Here is a 15,984-nt window from a genome sequence, read left to right as displayed (position 1 = left end):
ATTCTTTGCCACCGAAATTGCCTGTTTTCCGTAGCAGCATATAAATATCGCGCATCCCCTAAACTTTTTAAGACAACAACCTATAGGTTTACGCTTAAAAATGCAGATTTTCGTTAAGACTTTGACCGGCAAAACTATCACTTTAGAGGTAGAATCTTCTGACACTATCGATAATGTCAAATCGAAGATTCAAGATAAGGAAGGAATCCCTCCTGACCAGCAAAGACTCATTTTTGCTGGTAAGCAGCTAGAAGACGGTAGAACTCTGTCCGATTACAACATTCAGAAAGAGTCTACCTTGCACTTGGTCCTGAGATTGAGAGGTGGTATGCAAATTTTCGTTAAAACCTTGACCGGAAAGACCATCACCCTTGAGGTTGAGTCCTCTGACACTATCGATAATGTCAAGTCCAAAATTCAAGATAAGGAAGGAATCCCTCCTGACCAGCAAAGACTCATTTTTGCTGGTAAGCAGCTAGAAGACGGTAGAACTCTGTCCGATTACAACATTCAAAAGGAGTCGACCTTGCACCTGGTTTTGAGATTGAGAGGTGGTATGCAAATTTTCGTTAAAACCTTGACCGGAAAGACCATCACCCTTGAGGTTGAGTCCTCTGACACTATCGATAATGTGAAATCTAAAATTCAGGATAAAGAGGGTATCCCGCCTGATCAACAGAGATTGATTTTCGCTGGTAAGCAACTCGAAGACGGCAGAACTCTGTCTGATTACAACATTCAGAAAGAGTCTACCTTGCACCTGGTCCTGAGATTGAGAGGTGGTATGCAAATTTTCGTTAAAACCTTGACCGGAAAGACCATCACCCTTGAGGTTGAGTCCTCTGACACTATCGATAATGTCAAGTCCAAAATTCAAGATAAGGAAGGAATCCCCCCTGACCAGCAAAGACTTATTTTCGCTGGTAAGCAACTCGAAGACGGTAGAACGTTATCCGACTATAACATTCAAAAGGAGTCGACCTTGCATCTGGTTTTGAGATTGAGAGGTGGTATGCAAATTTTCGTTAAAACCTTGACTGGAAAGACCATCACCCTTGAGGTTGAGTCCTCTGACACTATCGATAACGTCAAGTCCAAAATTCAGGATAAGGAAGGAATCCCCCCTGACCAGCAAAGACTCATTTTTGCTGGTAAGCAGCTAGAAGACGGTAGAACTCTGTCCGATTACAACATTCAGAAGGAATCTACTCTTCATTTGGTTTTGAGACTGAGAGGTGGTTTCTGAATTAGTATGTACTTGGTGTAACTATGACAAAACGCTCTATCGCAACCTACATTTGCGTACTTCATTTGTTTAATGCGTTGCTAACCTCCATGTTGACCACGGAGTTAATTTCTAAAGAGGCCACTTCTTCAAGTTTCTTCTTACAGCTTTCAGAAACGGCGGGGCAAACTCTCGCAAACTCGCTGGTAGCCCTAATGAATGCAATCAAAACATTTTGAAGGTTTTCTCTGTTGGCACAATTTGTTGAAATAGTGAACCAAATGTCAAACATTTGCTTCTTCAGGTCATCGTCCAAGATTTCGAAAGACTTCAAAAGTGTGGCGAAACCTTTAATTATAGCCAATTGAGTTTTATAGGTTTGTTGGTAACGACTATCGTCGAAATATTCGACTAGGTTTTTCATAATGTGCTCACAAAGGTTTCTATTGGGCTCGGCAAAGTTCAATGCGCTCAATTGGTTTTCGAGTAGCTGAATCTTCATTTCTTCCAATCGAGCATCCTTGGATTTTTTATTTGACTTTGTAGCATCATCTTCCGAATCCGTATCCATATCCGACTCATTCTTTGGCTTTGGTTGAATAAATGAGTCAATCAAGGACAAGTATTCTTCATACATTTCCTCGTCAGGGAAAGTTCCCAAGAAAATACCAAGCGATTGTACGCTGTGAATTGCGTATTCTTTGTTTTTTCGTCTAGCTTCAACTAAAATACAACGCTTGACCTGATCAAAAATCTGTAAGTTCTCCGTCTGATGGAGATAATTTGGGGTCTTAGTACTCAAGAGAACCAGCGATCTCAACAAATTCTCCTTACCTTTGTAAGACCTGCCCCTAAGAGACACAATGAGGATTTCATAAAGCTGACCTAGGTAGTTACTCAATGAGCCGATCTCTGGACCCAATTTATCCACAATCTCAATAATCGACAACGCAATACTCTGTCTAATCTGTAAATCGGTAGAATTAATGTGGGACATGATGAGCTCAATTATTTCTTTGAGATAGAGCTTGACTGACCCACTTCCTCCAGAGGAAGCATCTTCCCATGCTTTAGTGAATGGATCGGAAACCTCTTTGACAGGGTCATGCTTTCCAACAAAAATCAAGGGGACGAAGCTGACAGCGATTGACTGAAACTTATCACCAGAGTACTTGGAAATGGATTCCGAGGCGCTGGCGGAAAGTAATTTAAGTTTCTCATTATCACCAGCTTCAAAATAGTACGCTTTCAGCCTCTTCGCCAAACTATCAATTTTTTTCAGTGAGGCTATACGTACACAGTATCCAGCGGAAATAGCGTAGGACTTCGACACAGTTTCATTTCTGTCTTTCAGTTGACTCATGCAAATTTTAAGAAGGTCGTCTCCATGTGTCTGCGAAATAATGTAATGTCGGGTGATGAGAGTGATGATGATTTTCGACCCTGTCACTTTGGACGGTAATCCAACAGACTTCTTCACCGCATCTGATAAATGAGCGATAAAATCAGTCATGAGGTTTTCATCCAAAAGATTCATTAGCTGTTCAATTGCTTCCATAAGGGGGGAGCTACCAAGTGCGGCAAGTCTTTGGGAATCAATATCGTCTGATTTCATATTATACTTGTCCGCATTTAATGCGAGATAATTGACAACTTGGGGTTCAATAGATGACATCATCATCGTCAATTGCCCAATCATGTCGCAAACATAAGGCTTCAACAAGATCGACGATGATCTGGCGAGCTTTATAATGATTTGCAAAGCAAAATTCTTTACATCATCGGAATCGTTCAACAGACCATTTGAACCTAAAAGAAAAGGCACTAGCTGCGATAGAATCTTCGAGTCATTCGACATTTGATGATCAATGCTTGAAATTTTATTGACCATCGTTGTCGCAAGATACCGGGTCAGGGAGTTTCCCTCCACCCGCACACTCTCTTTGATATCGTCCATAACTCTGAAAGCCATAGTCCAAATTTCTTCCAAATGAGTCTCATACTCTTCGAATGAGACATGACGAAGTAAGTCCTGAATAGCAGCTGCTGAAGCCTGTCTCACTCTCCATTCGCGATTTCCCATATTTGTAAGAAGATCGCTCAATATGGTCTCGAAGTTGTCTGTGATCACTTTTGAATTTGGAAGCAGAGAGTTCCATATATCATTCATAGTCTGTGCAACTGATGGACTTGGATCAAACCTGTATCTAAATAGTTTTGGAATCAGTCTGGAAGCCAGCCTCTTATCATTAGCAATTAATGTATCCAGCTTAGATTTGTCCAATATTGCGCCCAGGCCAAAAGCTATACCTTTTCTGGACGACCACAAAGCAGAACTTTTGGCAATGGACATAAACTTGTAGACCAAGCTGGGATCCCCGACTTCGGAAGCAAGATTCAAAACATCTTTGTAAGTGGACACAGAGCCGTCACCTGTATTCATAACACCCGGATCAAACAATTCAGTTTCCTCATGAAGATATCCACTGCTGGTAGATTTTCGGGAATCGGTGAACGAGCTGAGCAAATCATGCGTCAGCGTATCTTTCAATTCTGCATCCCCCATTTCATACACCATGCTCAAACCTCTTGTTGCCGACTCTTGTATGATTTCGTCCTTATCGGCCAGAAAACTAAGGAACGAGCGTTGGAGTAACCCTAAATTATTTTGGAGGTGCTTAAGGTGTCCACAATGCTGAACCAGTGACAAAAGCCAAATACATCCTGCTCTTTTCAACGCAGGCTTTGAATTCGCACAAGCCTGAATAATAGTGTCCATTATAATTGGTAATCTAGAGTCATCGTGCTCTAATGGAGGACTCCAAGATTCGTCTCTGATATCCAGTTTATTCGCCACCACTTTGGATTGAGCACCTGCAGCAAGGATGCTAAATGCTTCCCCAGCTGTGAAACAAAAATCTGTTTGTTTTGAATTATGAGTCCCATATAGCGCAGACTCAATCAGAGGCAAATATTCTGTATCTGAGATTGGAAGTGAAAGACTCAAACAAGAGATGGCAATAGTAGCTTTTTCGTTAAGCTTTTTCACTAAGGGCAGTAACAACTCAACAAACGTTCTCTTGTATGAGTTCACTTTTGATGATAAAGTTAAAATCGGTCCCAAACATCCATACAAAGCAAGCTGTGACAAGCTTTCGAGGCCCTCTCTATGAAGCCTCGAAGATGAAGAATTAATGTAATTCTCTATTTTCATTAAAACTTCGTCAAACAGCTCGGTTGAAACAAGCCTTTGTTTTCCCCGTAAAACCAATTGAGAAATCAAAAACGAAGTGGCCATGACTTGATCATCGCTCAATAAGCTAGTTAAAAGAGACTTCAAATTCTCCTCCTCTAAAGTGTCTTGAGAAGCAATGATAGCCAGACATTTGGAAGCGTACAACAGTACATCGTCTGAGAGGGACACAGTGAGCATGGCTTTGACTCTATCGATTGAAGAGACAGTACTGCAGAGTGCTTGCCGAGGACTTGATATGAGGGTCTGATATAATTGTCGACCAGCTTCCAAACTTGACTCAGATATAAAAACTTCGAGCTGCATCTTCAGAAATGAAGAAAGAACCGACAAGTGCGGGTCCAGCTGTAAAGGCGTACAATCTAGACGCTTTAGTTCTTTCACGATTAAGCCTTTCACTTTTTCATCGTACTCTAATGCATTGTTCAGTCGTATTTCCCACTGCTGATCAGGAACAATAACAGTGACGCATCCTCTAATGGCTTGCATTACAAGACACCTCCAAGCAAAGGTCATTAGCTTCCCAATGTTAGCATGGTCAATATGATGGGCTTCTTGAACTATGGATTCGAAATCAGGAAAATCCACCGTCATTTTCGACTCAGACAATTTGATATTTTGTATCAAAGAGAAGTAATAAGGATGCAATCCTTTGGATGCTTCCTCTAACGTTTCAGGTTTATCAAATTGAGTTTGCGCAAGAACATTCACGATTCTGGCCCTTGTATCACTGAATGGAAAACAGGCATTCACTAGCTTCACTGCAGCGTAACGACAACTCAAAATGTTGTCTTTCGTTTCAAAGGTTGGCACTTCCTTGAAATACGACTCTAATACACCCATAAGCTTCTGCTTCTCGTCAGATGGCAATTGTGGCAATAAAGGGGCCAAAGCGGAAATTGCGTCCTGAATACTGGATCTAAGGTCAGCAGAGTCGTGTTCCATCATTTGGAATAAGAAGATAACAAATGTGCAATCTTCCAGAACTTTAAGTCCTCGTAAAAGCACGGTCAAGGCCTCGTATTGAAAACGACGCTGTGTCGTGTTTGTTGAATCTTCTTTTTCGAGATTGTTTCTTAGCTGAGTAGCAATGGTCTTGCAAAGAGCTTGGTCGTGTCTAGTTTCATTTTTCAGCATGGCCGTTGATAGCCATTTGATGAATTTAATCGTCGATTGTTTCAGCCTCGGGTAGTTAGACTCCAGTCCAAGCGAGCATAATTGAGCAGCTTTAGGGGAGGAAGCTGCCAAATGCGACTGACTGCAGAAATTCATAATTTTTTCTTGCAAATACAAGGAAGCAGGAGGTCGTTCGCTATCGCCTAGGAATAGATCTATCAACTGATCAACTAATGATTTACTTTCGTAATTCACCTGGATTCTCTTTAAATATGAATCGGCCTCATTGGCAAGTGAAGTCGAGATATCTGCTGAAGCAATGATTGCAATTATTGTGGCAGAATTCAGAAAAAATGCCTCAGAGAACCTAACTATCGCTTTTTTGTAATTCGTTAAGGTACCTAGATCGAATGTTGCGCCTGCCTGGTAGGTGAAAAAAGAGACCGACGAGCTTGAAAGACCAGGAAAAGTGAGATTTTGAGGAATATTGTGAGACTCATCGGGAAGCACTGGACCCATCAACATGAATTCCGAGAATTTCTTGATGAGGAAAGTCTGATCTGATTCGTTGACATTCCAAGAGGAGAGGTATGAACTCTTTTGTGAGTCGTCTGGGTGCCAATCTAGCAGCAGCTTGCACAGAACATTGAACATCCTGGAGGCAATCACATCCTTCATCGCCGAAATGCCATCTATTAGGACAGGTATCAAATCGAGTCTTTCTTTCTCTGGAAGGCGAGGCAATCCTTTGGAGATGAAAAGTAATGTATAAGACTGAACCACTGTAGGATCTACGCCTGCTCCCACGTTTGGGGATTTGACTTGGTTTATAAGATTTTTTATAGGAAGCTGGACATTTGAAGTGTTTATTCTGGTGAGTAAGTATTTCACAATTTTGTTGATCTGGTTCCTAACTGCAACATCAGAGGACGAAAACTTGAGGAGAATAGGAGCCAAGTATAAATTCAAAGCAGATTCAAATTTGACGTCTGTGTCTGCCAATGCCAGCCGCAGCTCCACCTTCTCTACGAGTGCCAATTCGTTACTCATAGCAGATATAAAGTAGACTGAGAAAAAATACCAAAGGCAAATTATGTGGAACACTACTACGGCTTTCAGGTTAAAGCTGGATCATGGCAGTGCAGATAAGAGTTGGTTTTTCGAAGGCTCGGGGAAATAAAGATATTCCCCGGCAAAGCAGGTTGGTTGGGTCAACTACAGAAAATATAGATATTGAAAAGATCATAGTATTACAAAGCTGCAATCTAGTGAGGGCTAAACTGAAATAGGGGTTTTTTGCTTTTCTGTCCTTATTGCCACATATGATATCCAGTGGCATTCTTGTGTCCTGCAAGAGTTGCGACTTGTACAGAACAGGATGGCGTATTTGACTACTGTAGTGGGGATGCACCAATCTATCATACTGGAGATCTCGCAAACATTATCACACAATCGGATCTGAACAATAGATGCATGTGGAATCTAGTATATGCAATGTCTAATTCTCATTTGTAAAAAAAATTATCATGTACACAACTCAAACATCATTAAATCAAAATGAGAGTTGGCCTGATAGCTAAATTTGGTTGCCCAAACAACAGACAAGAAAATATGCAGGTAATACTCGTCCCAAATTACTTTTGTTTTTGATGCTGTGGCGCTTGAATTAACCTTCTTTCACCAATGCATTTAGTGTGTTTGTTCGTGTGCTGTATACACATCTGGAGTACAGGAACTTCTTGTTATTTGTGAGCTGTGTGTTCTGTACAATCGTGCTAAGATCAATTATGAAATCTTATACCTGACACCGTGACTAGGTCACAACCTATATTTTGGTATCGAATGAGTATGAGTTGTACAAATTTGCATAAACACAATCGATTGAAAGACTTCAGTGCATCATAACTAGTGTGTCAGATCTGCCTTTAGATCGAACGTCTTTTTGTAAACGAAACATTTACTGCTTGATCCAAAACTTCGTGGTACACGATCCACATTATCAGATACACAATTTACACATATTGCACACTATAAGAAAGAAGAAAGCCATAGATATAATTATGTGCATTCTGTCATTGGGATATCACTTTCTTGTTCTTTTGTTCCATTAGGACTCTTGTGGGAGAACTAACTATCTTCTGGATTTTTAATCTTTAGTCATTTAGCTTTAAAAGAAGGATACCAGAGAAGCTTAAGTCAATAGTTGATTTGCATCTTCAACGAATCAACCATCTCTTCTTATTGCACAACATCGAAAACAATAAGTTTACTTTCAAGCTCTTCAAATTCTGCACAGTGCTATAACTATTATTGCAAATTACTATGATGGAGGGCATTGACGATAGCAGCATTCAGCTTTTCAAAAACTCGGAAATTGAGAAACATACAGAATTGCAGCCAATGGCCGATAATGGCCTCTTGAGATCAGAAAACCTGAAGTTTCATAGTGACAGTGGTAGCGAGCAGTCATCCGACTACTCAGAAGGAGCATCCTCTTGTGGTGAGGATGATGAGCTTGAAGAGGAAAATCACGATGCAAAACAGCCACTGATTAGTACTGATGAGAAGACAGCAGAAAAAGCAGAGAACACCAGCGTCTCCTATGAAGATGACAGCTTTAGCAAAGAAACTGAAACCTCATCAGCAGAAAGAGGGCGTCCTTCAGCTTGTGTGTTTGTGGCCAGTTTATCATCCAACTTGTCAGATGACATCCTTTGCCAGTCAGTTAGCAACCATTTTAAGCAATGGGGTACCATATCGTTAGTGAAAGTGTTGAGAGATCCTGCTAACAGACCATATGCTTTTGTGCAATATACCAAGGAAGAGGACGCGAAACGGGCAATTGTAGAAGGCCAGCATTCTCTATTAAATGGGAGGACTATAAGATGTGAAAAGGCTCGTGTCAACCGTACTCTTTACATCGAGACCACAAATAAGGCGCTGCCAGAATCTTCAATCAGGTCCTTTTTAGAAAAGTACGGAGAGATTGAAAAACTGGTCTCTGTGGACGAGAAATCAAATCTCGTTGATCTACATACTGGATCGCACTCTTACTGGTTTTGCAAATTTGTATACCGTCAGGATGCGATTAGTGCCTACGCAAACCTGAAAGTTAAACCATTTTGGAATGTTGAATGGGCACAAAATCTTGAAGACGATTCAAGTGACACTCCTGAAGTGACAATTGACAAATATTCGATTTTTGTTGGACAGCTCGATCCACGAATTAACAGAGATGAGTTGATCGAAAGGTTTGAACAACATGGCAAAATCAAAGAGGCGATTTTGGTGAATAGGCCATTGAATAACTTTGCCTTTGTTAAATTTGAAACTAGGAAAGCTGCTGCATCCGCAGTTGAGAGAGAAAACCATTCGATGTTCAAGTTTAAGACGATTCATGTACAATACCGCGAGATGTACAACAATTACAAAAACAAATATTCAAATGAAAGCGGACCAAAATTGAATTTGGCTCCTCCACCTGTGAGTTTCAGGAGAAGACATGCTTACAATTCGAACAGCAGCAGCAACAACAACAACAGTGGTAGTCATAACTTCTCTGGAAGTAAGTCTAAAAAGGCTCCCAATTTTTACCGTCCGCGATTTGGTAGTCTCAGTGGTTTTCCCGAACAAGAAATGCAACCATTTTCCTCGTTCAAGAGGAATAGTATCTCTAACCCTCCGCCACTAAGGAGATTCTCATTTGGAGATCACATTTCGCCGGCAGGTTCATCAGGAAAGGTTTACAAGACTAATCTCGACTTTGTTGGTACTGGCGCAGGTAGCAAGAATGCCAACGATGCCACTAAGAACACCAAAGCATCTGGCACTCAAGCAGAAGATCCAGATGCCATCCTTAGCGATGAGGAAAGGCTATCAAACAACGGGATGACAAGAATTGAGGAGAATGACGATGCTACTGTGGGCCGCAATACCCATACAGCATATTCATCAACTACCAACGGAGCTTCCAAAACAACTTATTCGTACACATCCGTCGATGTGGACGAGTATTCCCCCAAATTCCCTCCTGTGCATCCAATGGCTGATTCCAAAATGATTTCCAAGATGGGAAGTGCTGGGGGACCTAACTATTATCAATCGCCAGCTCCCTATTACTACCTTGTACCAACGAAGGATATTGGTGGCTACATGGGCAATACAGTGTCATCAGGGGTCCACAATCCGGCAATGATGGGAGTTCCTGGAAGCGGTGCTGGAGTGCAGGCAGTAGGGGGACCTCCAACGACAGGGTATTACTACACCTATGCGCCATATGATCCCAATGTCAGTCCTTCTCTTTATCCATGCTACATGTATTATAATCCAAATCCGGCACCTGGCACGCCGACAGAACAAAGCCAGGGATATCTTTCAGAATCATACGAGCAGAAGTTTTAGCCGTTTAGTATGAGAACCTGAGGTTTAATGATTGCTATAATTTGTGTCATGTCCAGTGGTTGCTATGACCAGCTCCAATTTTCCTTGCACTTTGTTGCAATGAAGGTTCGTTTTTCATCGTTTTATGTTGTGTATTTGCTGTTATTTGTTTTAGTTCTTATGGTTGAAGAAAATGCTAAAAGGTTCATTCAGAAGTTATGACATATGTAAGCCAAACCATCATTGGGACATCCATCATTGGGAATTCCCGAAGGAAAGGCCGTGCAACTTTTGAAAAAAAATTGTAGAAAACAAAGTATTGTAGGAAATGCCCCGATTCTATCATTTTGGATTTGATAAAGCCCCCAATTTTGAAGGGTCTAAGGCTCTGGATAGGATTAAAAGACCTCAGAAGAAGGATTATGATCTTGAGCTAGCTGGTCTGAGACCTCTTAAGTTCCCAAATTTTATTAGCCTGCGAGATATAGTCTCTATTACTGGATTCGACACAGTAACGTTACATGGCAGTGAATCAAACCATGGCGGCAGCACGATGACTGGCCTTGAAGAATACTCTCAATTTAACGGTGAGAGCTATGAGTTCAAACATTATATTACCCTTAATTTATTCCACGATGATACCGACCCGATCAAATCTCTTCTCACGGTAGGAGTTGAAGGTTTCCCAGAATGTCTTATTCAATCGAATTATCTTGTGGACGATCTACTGACTTACACCATAAATGAGTTACTCACATCAGTTCCAGTCAAAGTGAATGACGAAAATGTGCATCTCAACACCAAATTCAGCTGGACTGCGCTTAACCACGACATCATCAACTCGAAAATAATATTCATTGAATTTCATGACCTCTTGACTCTGTACTTGTTTGATAAGGTAGTGAGCAGCGAGAATATAAAGGTTCGACTGAAACAGACCGCCCGCATGGCATGTGAGAAGCTGGCAGATAACATTGAGATTACAGAGATCGACTCTTCCAAGTTCAATGAGCGATTGAGTCAGATCGAAAAACATGAGGCTTTGCGAAAAAGGGGAACGCAAACAGTCAATGGACAGGGTCAGGTTTATGTGGTGGATAACAAAGATCTCGAAGACGTTCCTCCAGATATGCTTGATTTGGTCAAGCAGAATGTGATCGACTTTAGAATGAGAGTTTTGTACCTGGAGAGTCAGAAAAAAGAGCAGCAAATGATCAGGGACAAACAGTTGAACAAGATGAAGTTGCGTAGAATGCTGCCCGCTCGCAATGATAGAAACGAGGACGAGTCTGATGAAGAGTTACAGGATGATGGGATCGACGACGAGGAATTCAAGAAGCAACAGGAGACACAGGCACAGGCAAGGGCAGAAAAAACATTTTTGATGCGAATACAGCAGACGCGAAAGCGTGATGAGGCTCGCGTGAAATCCATAGAAGCCTTTCATAAAAATATCGAACACCATGCGTACGAAACTGAATATGTTGTCAACGCACGCAAGCGCTTCCTGGACAGTTTTGTTAACGGCATTAAAGATGCCTCGAATAAGATTGATCAGAATTTCAGTTATTACGTGAACCATAGCAATTATCTTGCTTTCCGGAGCAAAAAGAAGCAAGACGAGGAGAGAATGGACGCTATAGACAGAGACGAGGAAGCCAAGGAACGTGATGCAACCGCCGAGCAGGATGAGTTCATGGCCTCGTTTACAAGCAAGCCAGTCAAGATCTCACTTCGTAAGAAGGAAGAGGCATCTGCTCTATCGGAAGAACAGGTGAGCAAAGTCCGGCGCAAAGCAGAAGAGGTTCTTGAAGAGTTCCTGGGTGTTAGAGAGGAATCATTGGTTGACTTTATTGTCAGTTTCGTTTCGAACAATTACCACCGCGGCAAGGACAATGAAGAGTATCGGGCATTTGTGTCAGAGTTGGCGGAGACTTTGGATGAGGACGCAGAAACTGCTTTGGACCAGGTGTATAAATGTATAACGTAAGCCAAATGATAAATAGACGAAAAAAGTTGATTTCAGTAACATGGAGGAAGGTATGGGGAAGAAGTGCGGGCCATTCTTCCTCGAGCGCACGATAGCCGGATCCGAGGTAGTGAAAGCGTACTTTTCAGATTTCAGAGTCCGTGTGATTGCACACGATTCGCGGTACAGAGATCTGAATCCCTTGAACAGCAGATCCAAACGCATCTTGACGAGTGCTACTTGGCAGGACCTTTTAGAGCCTTCAGATTCCATGGATATGTTCAGCAGCGAGCCAGATTACATAAATGAAGTTTGGAAAAGCAAAAAAAAGGCACCGGAAGCAAGCAGCCTTGCCGATCCCGGGGAAGAGAGCACCATGTACGTGAATATTGCAGTCAGAAACACCTCTGTGTCCATCAACAACAAGGACAAGGCTTTCTTTGAGTCGAGTGTGTGGAGTTGCGCGGTGTTACCTGGCTGTCAGGAGTCTGAACTTGAGGATTCACTACTTGTGTGCCTGGAAAACGGGACGATGCTACTGTTGCGCGTATTTGTTTCCGCAGGACGTTTCGAACCAATTGTTATTCAGAGACTTCAAACAAACAGTTTGGGGCCATGTGAGAAGACGAGTATGATTGGGTACAAAGTGGCCGTTTGCAGAACAGGAAAATTGGTGGCCATTGCTGCCTTTTCCAAGGTGATACGGATAATGCGCATAGAATACGACTCGCACGGTATTCCGTCATTTGGCGCGTCGCAAAACATGATAATTGGAGGAGCTCTTGTGGACACAGTGTTTATGGAGCCATTGGAGCCTGCGGACAAAGAGTACACCATATTAGTCAACTTAATAACAACAGACGAAAATATCATGAAATTGGAGTACAACGAATTTTACCAATACGACAATCCTTTAGATAGTATCAAGACCCATCCAATACTGCTGTGGAACCTAGAGGAGGTCCCATACTTTTTGATACCTTCAAGAAAAACCCAATGTCTTCTCCAAATACAGGAAACCAAATGCGTTGTTCATGGAATACACTATATGCTTTCACGGGACGATGCAGATGTAACTGAACAGGCCCTTCCGATGATTGGTGGAAAATACATTATACCGAACTCGTACTATATTCCGCAGTATCCAATAACGTGCTTTCCATGCGAGGACTACGAGGAGGAATCATATGACCAGATCCTTTTGTCAACTGACGTCTCGCTTTGGCTACTGGAAATATTTGGGTCTTCACGCAGACGAGATCGTAGGATTCGTTTCAGCGAGATGTTTGTGCAACCATCTGTGTTCAGTCATTTCTCTCTGGAGGAGATTGCCGAGAGACAGTATTCTCTAACTTATTTCAATGAGCGAGGATCTGCAGAATATAAAATCATAAGCCTCGTTCCGCGTTCAAATGGCTCAGCGTTCAAGATGAAGGTGATTGAAGATAAGGGTAGTCTTCTGAACTGGTTCCCGACCTTTGATTACAAGGTCATCCCGGCACAGCGATCCAAGTTGGTCAACGCGACATCCAGCGAGGAATTATGGTGCGTAGGGCGATGCGAGTCCCGTGGTGCCTTATTTAGTATGCACAAAGGCTACAGGGCTGAAAAGTCGATTCCTGAAACGCGGTTTAAGGATGTGACCCAGATTTATGAATTCAGGCTTCGAGGCCAACCACATTTTGTACTATCCAGCTTTCAAGAGTCATGGGTAATTGCGTTCACCAACGATGATGACTCTGGGGATGTCACAGAATTGTCTCAATTTAGGACTAACCAGCGCACTATTTATTTTGGGATGCTACCAGACGGCAGGTTCATTCAAATCTTCGAACATGGGTGGCGAGTTGGCACATTTCAATCTAGCGATTTTTTGACCACCAACGTTCACGAAAGAATAATATTGAGCGCCCTCTGGGGAAATATAGTGGTTTTGGCTTACGAATATGGTGATGAAATGATACAGGTTAACATTGAAGCATTCACTATGTCAGGAAAGTCTATAACCGTTAGCCCAGGAATTATTGGGATCCAGCCATCTTTTTTGAAGTTTGTCACTAGGCACAAACAGCCATACTTGGCAATCGGAACTTACGCAAATAAGATCCACTTTTATCATCTTGAGGACCATCGGCTACTGCTCTCTGACACACTAGACCTCTCGAGTCAAATTAATGAATTTGTGACTCCTCACGATATAATTTGCACAGAGCGCCACTCTCTCATGACATCGAAGGATGGAAGTCTTTTACTATACGAGGACGAGAAACCACTTGCTTTGTTAAAGATTGGCGAGATACCGGCCAGCCTTCTCCAACATAGCGAAAGCGAATTTTTTATCGTCACTAAAACTTTGTGGAAACTTGACTTGACTAAATCATGCTATCCGGAGAGAATATGGGTTGCAGAAACTGTTGATAGAGGATGTCACGCTGCAGTGTTGGTTCCAATGGCACACGACGATTTGCTTTCAAAGTACGAAGAAGATCAGCTTCTTGCTGTTCGAGATGATGGCCTATGCAGTCTGTTTGTGTCTCGCACAATAGACTGGAGCATCAAAAAAATCACTCTTGGCTCCACACCATTAAGAATGATGTACTACGAGTACCATAACGTTTTTGTCGTGCTGGTAGCTGGCCCAGAAAAACTGCTGTTTATTGATCACAAGACCAGAAAAGTGCTTGCAACAGACCAGGAAGAACAAGTTTTGGCCGACCACGAGCAGCCTTTATCGATATCCGAATGGCATGTGAAGTCTCGTAGGGTGGAAGAATACACGCATAAGCATCTGCTCGTTGGATGCATTGATCAAAGAGATGGCTCGGGGCTTGTCAAAATCATTGAACTCAAAAAAGTCAAAGACGCCGTCTTACTTAAGGTCTTGTACTCATGGACCCAATCGTCGCCAGTTGCTGCGGTTGCACAACTTCCAGACTCCGTCATTATTTATTCAGATCGCAATTCTGTGCGCCTTAGAAAATACAAGCCTTTGGAAAGCAAGCTCAGCGATACCTTTGGCCAACAGTCATTTCCATCCGAAGTCAAAGAGATTAATTGCGTTGGTACCCATGTCGCTGTAGTGACCGCCAAAGACTCAGTGTATACTTATCATTATCTTCAGGAACCAAATGGGTCTCTTTCGCCTCATTTAAGCGATCCTGTCAGTCGGGATCTCATGGGTCACTGCATTATACGGGATTCGTTTATCGTTGCTGCAGACAGGCAACAGCAGACCATATTGGTGATTCCAAATAACACAGACTATTACGCGAGCCTTACAACACAAGAAGCTCTTGAGTGGAAAACGCCATTTATTCCACGACTACATGAGTGCGAGTTCCAGCCGTTATGGAGTGTTCGCCAAACAAACACCAAATTTCTGGCCATGGGACTCAATGGAGAAATTCGGATGTACTACGAAATCACGGAAAATACATTCGATAAGATATGCAGACTCAAGGCCAAACAAGCGCAGAAGAATAAAGAGCAACTGCCATTGCTATTAAGTGACATTCCATCGCTATACCCAGAAAATTCTCCGATTGTCAATGTGGACTCGATTACTGATAAATATGGGGAGATAGGTGACTTCGAACTCGACACATTGCTTCATAGCACCATAATATGAACACAACCTAGTTTTCAACCTCTTTTTTGATTTTGTCCAGAAGATCATTGATTCTAGGAGCCATCAGAGGTTGTCCTGTTCTTGTCTTCGCGTTCTTTAGTTCCTTTGTTTTTTGCTGTCTTTGTCTCTCTTTCTCTTTCATTTGTTGTAACTTTTGCCTTGTCCTCTCTATCTTTTGTAATCTGCTACGCTCCTTGCGTTCCCGTTTTATTTTAATTCTGTCCTGATATGTGAGCGGTTTAGATGATTTTGGTTCTTCAGATTGTGTTTTCTCTTGATTAACTAATTTGAAATAACTTCTCCTGAGGTTCGCTCTATGTGCAAGGGCCTTTTTGATCTCACGAGCTAAAGGTTAGTTAGTTTTCGCGCTTTACGTACTCTTTGTCTCTCTGTCATACTTCTTAGACATGATT

The 15,984-nt window shown here is 42.1% G+C and overlaps 4 protein-coding genes across 4 annotated transcripts; 3 read left to right on the top strand and 1 right to left on the bottom strand.

Moving 5' to 3' along the window:
- Positions 1–100: 100 nt before the first annotated feature.
- OGAPODRAFT_22635 (ubiquitin) lies at positions 101–1,246 on the top strand (the record flags this gene model as incomplete). The annotated part of the gene is made up of 1 exon (XM_018355220.1): positions 101–1,246. The coding sequence occupies one exon, from the start codon at positions 101–103 to the stop codon at positions 1,244–1,246; it is 1,146 nt and encodes a 381-aa protein (XP_018213002.1).
- On the bottom strand, positions 1,197–6,422 carry OGAPODRAFT_15146 (uncharacterized protein). The gene has a single exon (XM_018353528.1). The coding sequence runs from the start codon at positions 6,246–6,248 to the stop codon at positions 1,308–1,310; it is 4,941 nt and encodes a 1,646-aa protein (XP_018213001.1). The 5' UTR covers positions 6,249–6,422; the 3' UTR covers positions 1,197–1,307.
- An 885-nt stretch (positions 6,423–7,307) lies between these two features.
- On the top strand, positions 7,308–10,092 carry OGAPODRAFT_91819 (uncharacterized protein). The gene has a single exon (XM_018357042.1). The coding sequence runs from the start codon at positions 7,917–7,919 to the stop codon at positions 9,993–9,995; it is 2,079 nt and encodes a 692-aa protein (XP_018213000.1). The 5' UTR covers positions 7,308–7,916; the 3' UTR covers positions 9,996–10,092.
- Positions 10,093–13,159: 3,067 nt separating this feature from the next.
- On the top strand, positions 13,160–15,686 carry OGAPODRAFT_15145 (uncharacterized protein; the record flags this gene model as incomplete). The annotated part of the gene is made up of 1 exon (XM_018353527.1): positions 13,160–15,686. A coding segment is annotated over exon 1 (1,306 nt), but the record flags the coding sequence as incomplete, so codon positions are not given.
- Between the last annotated feature and the right edge of the window lie 298 nt (positions 15,687–15,984).

Source organism: Ogataea polymorpha (genome assembly GCF_001664045.1).
Source record: "Ogataea polymorpha strain NCYC 495 leu1.1 chromosome Unknown OGAPOscaffold_1, whole genome shotgun sequence".
NCBI lineage: Eukaryota > Fungi > Ascomycota > Pichiomycetes > Pichiales > Pichiaceae > Ogataea > Ogataea polymorpha.
Note: the sequence above shows the minus strand (reverse complement) of the source record. Positions and strands in the feature narration are given on the sequence as shown.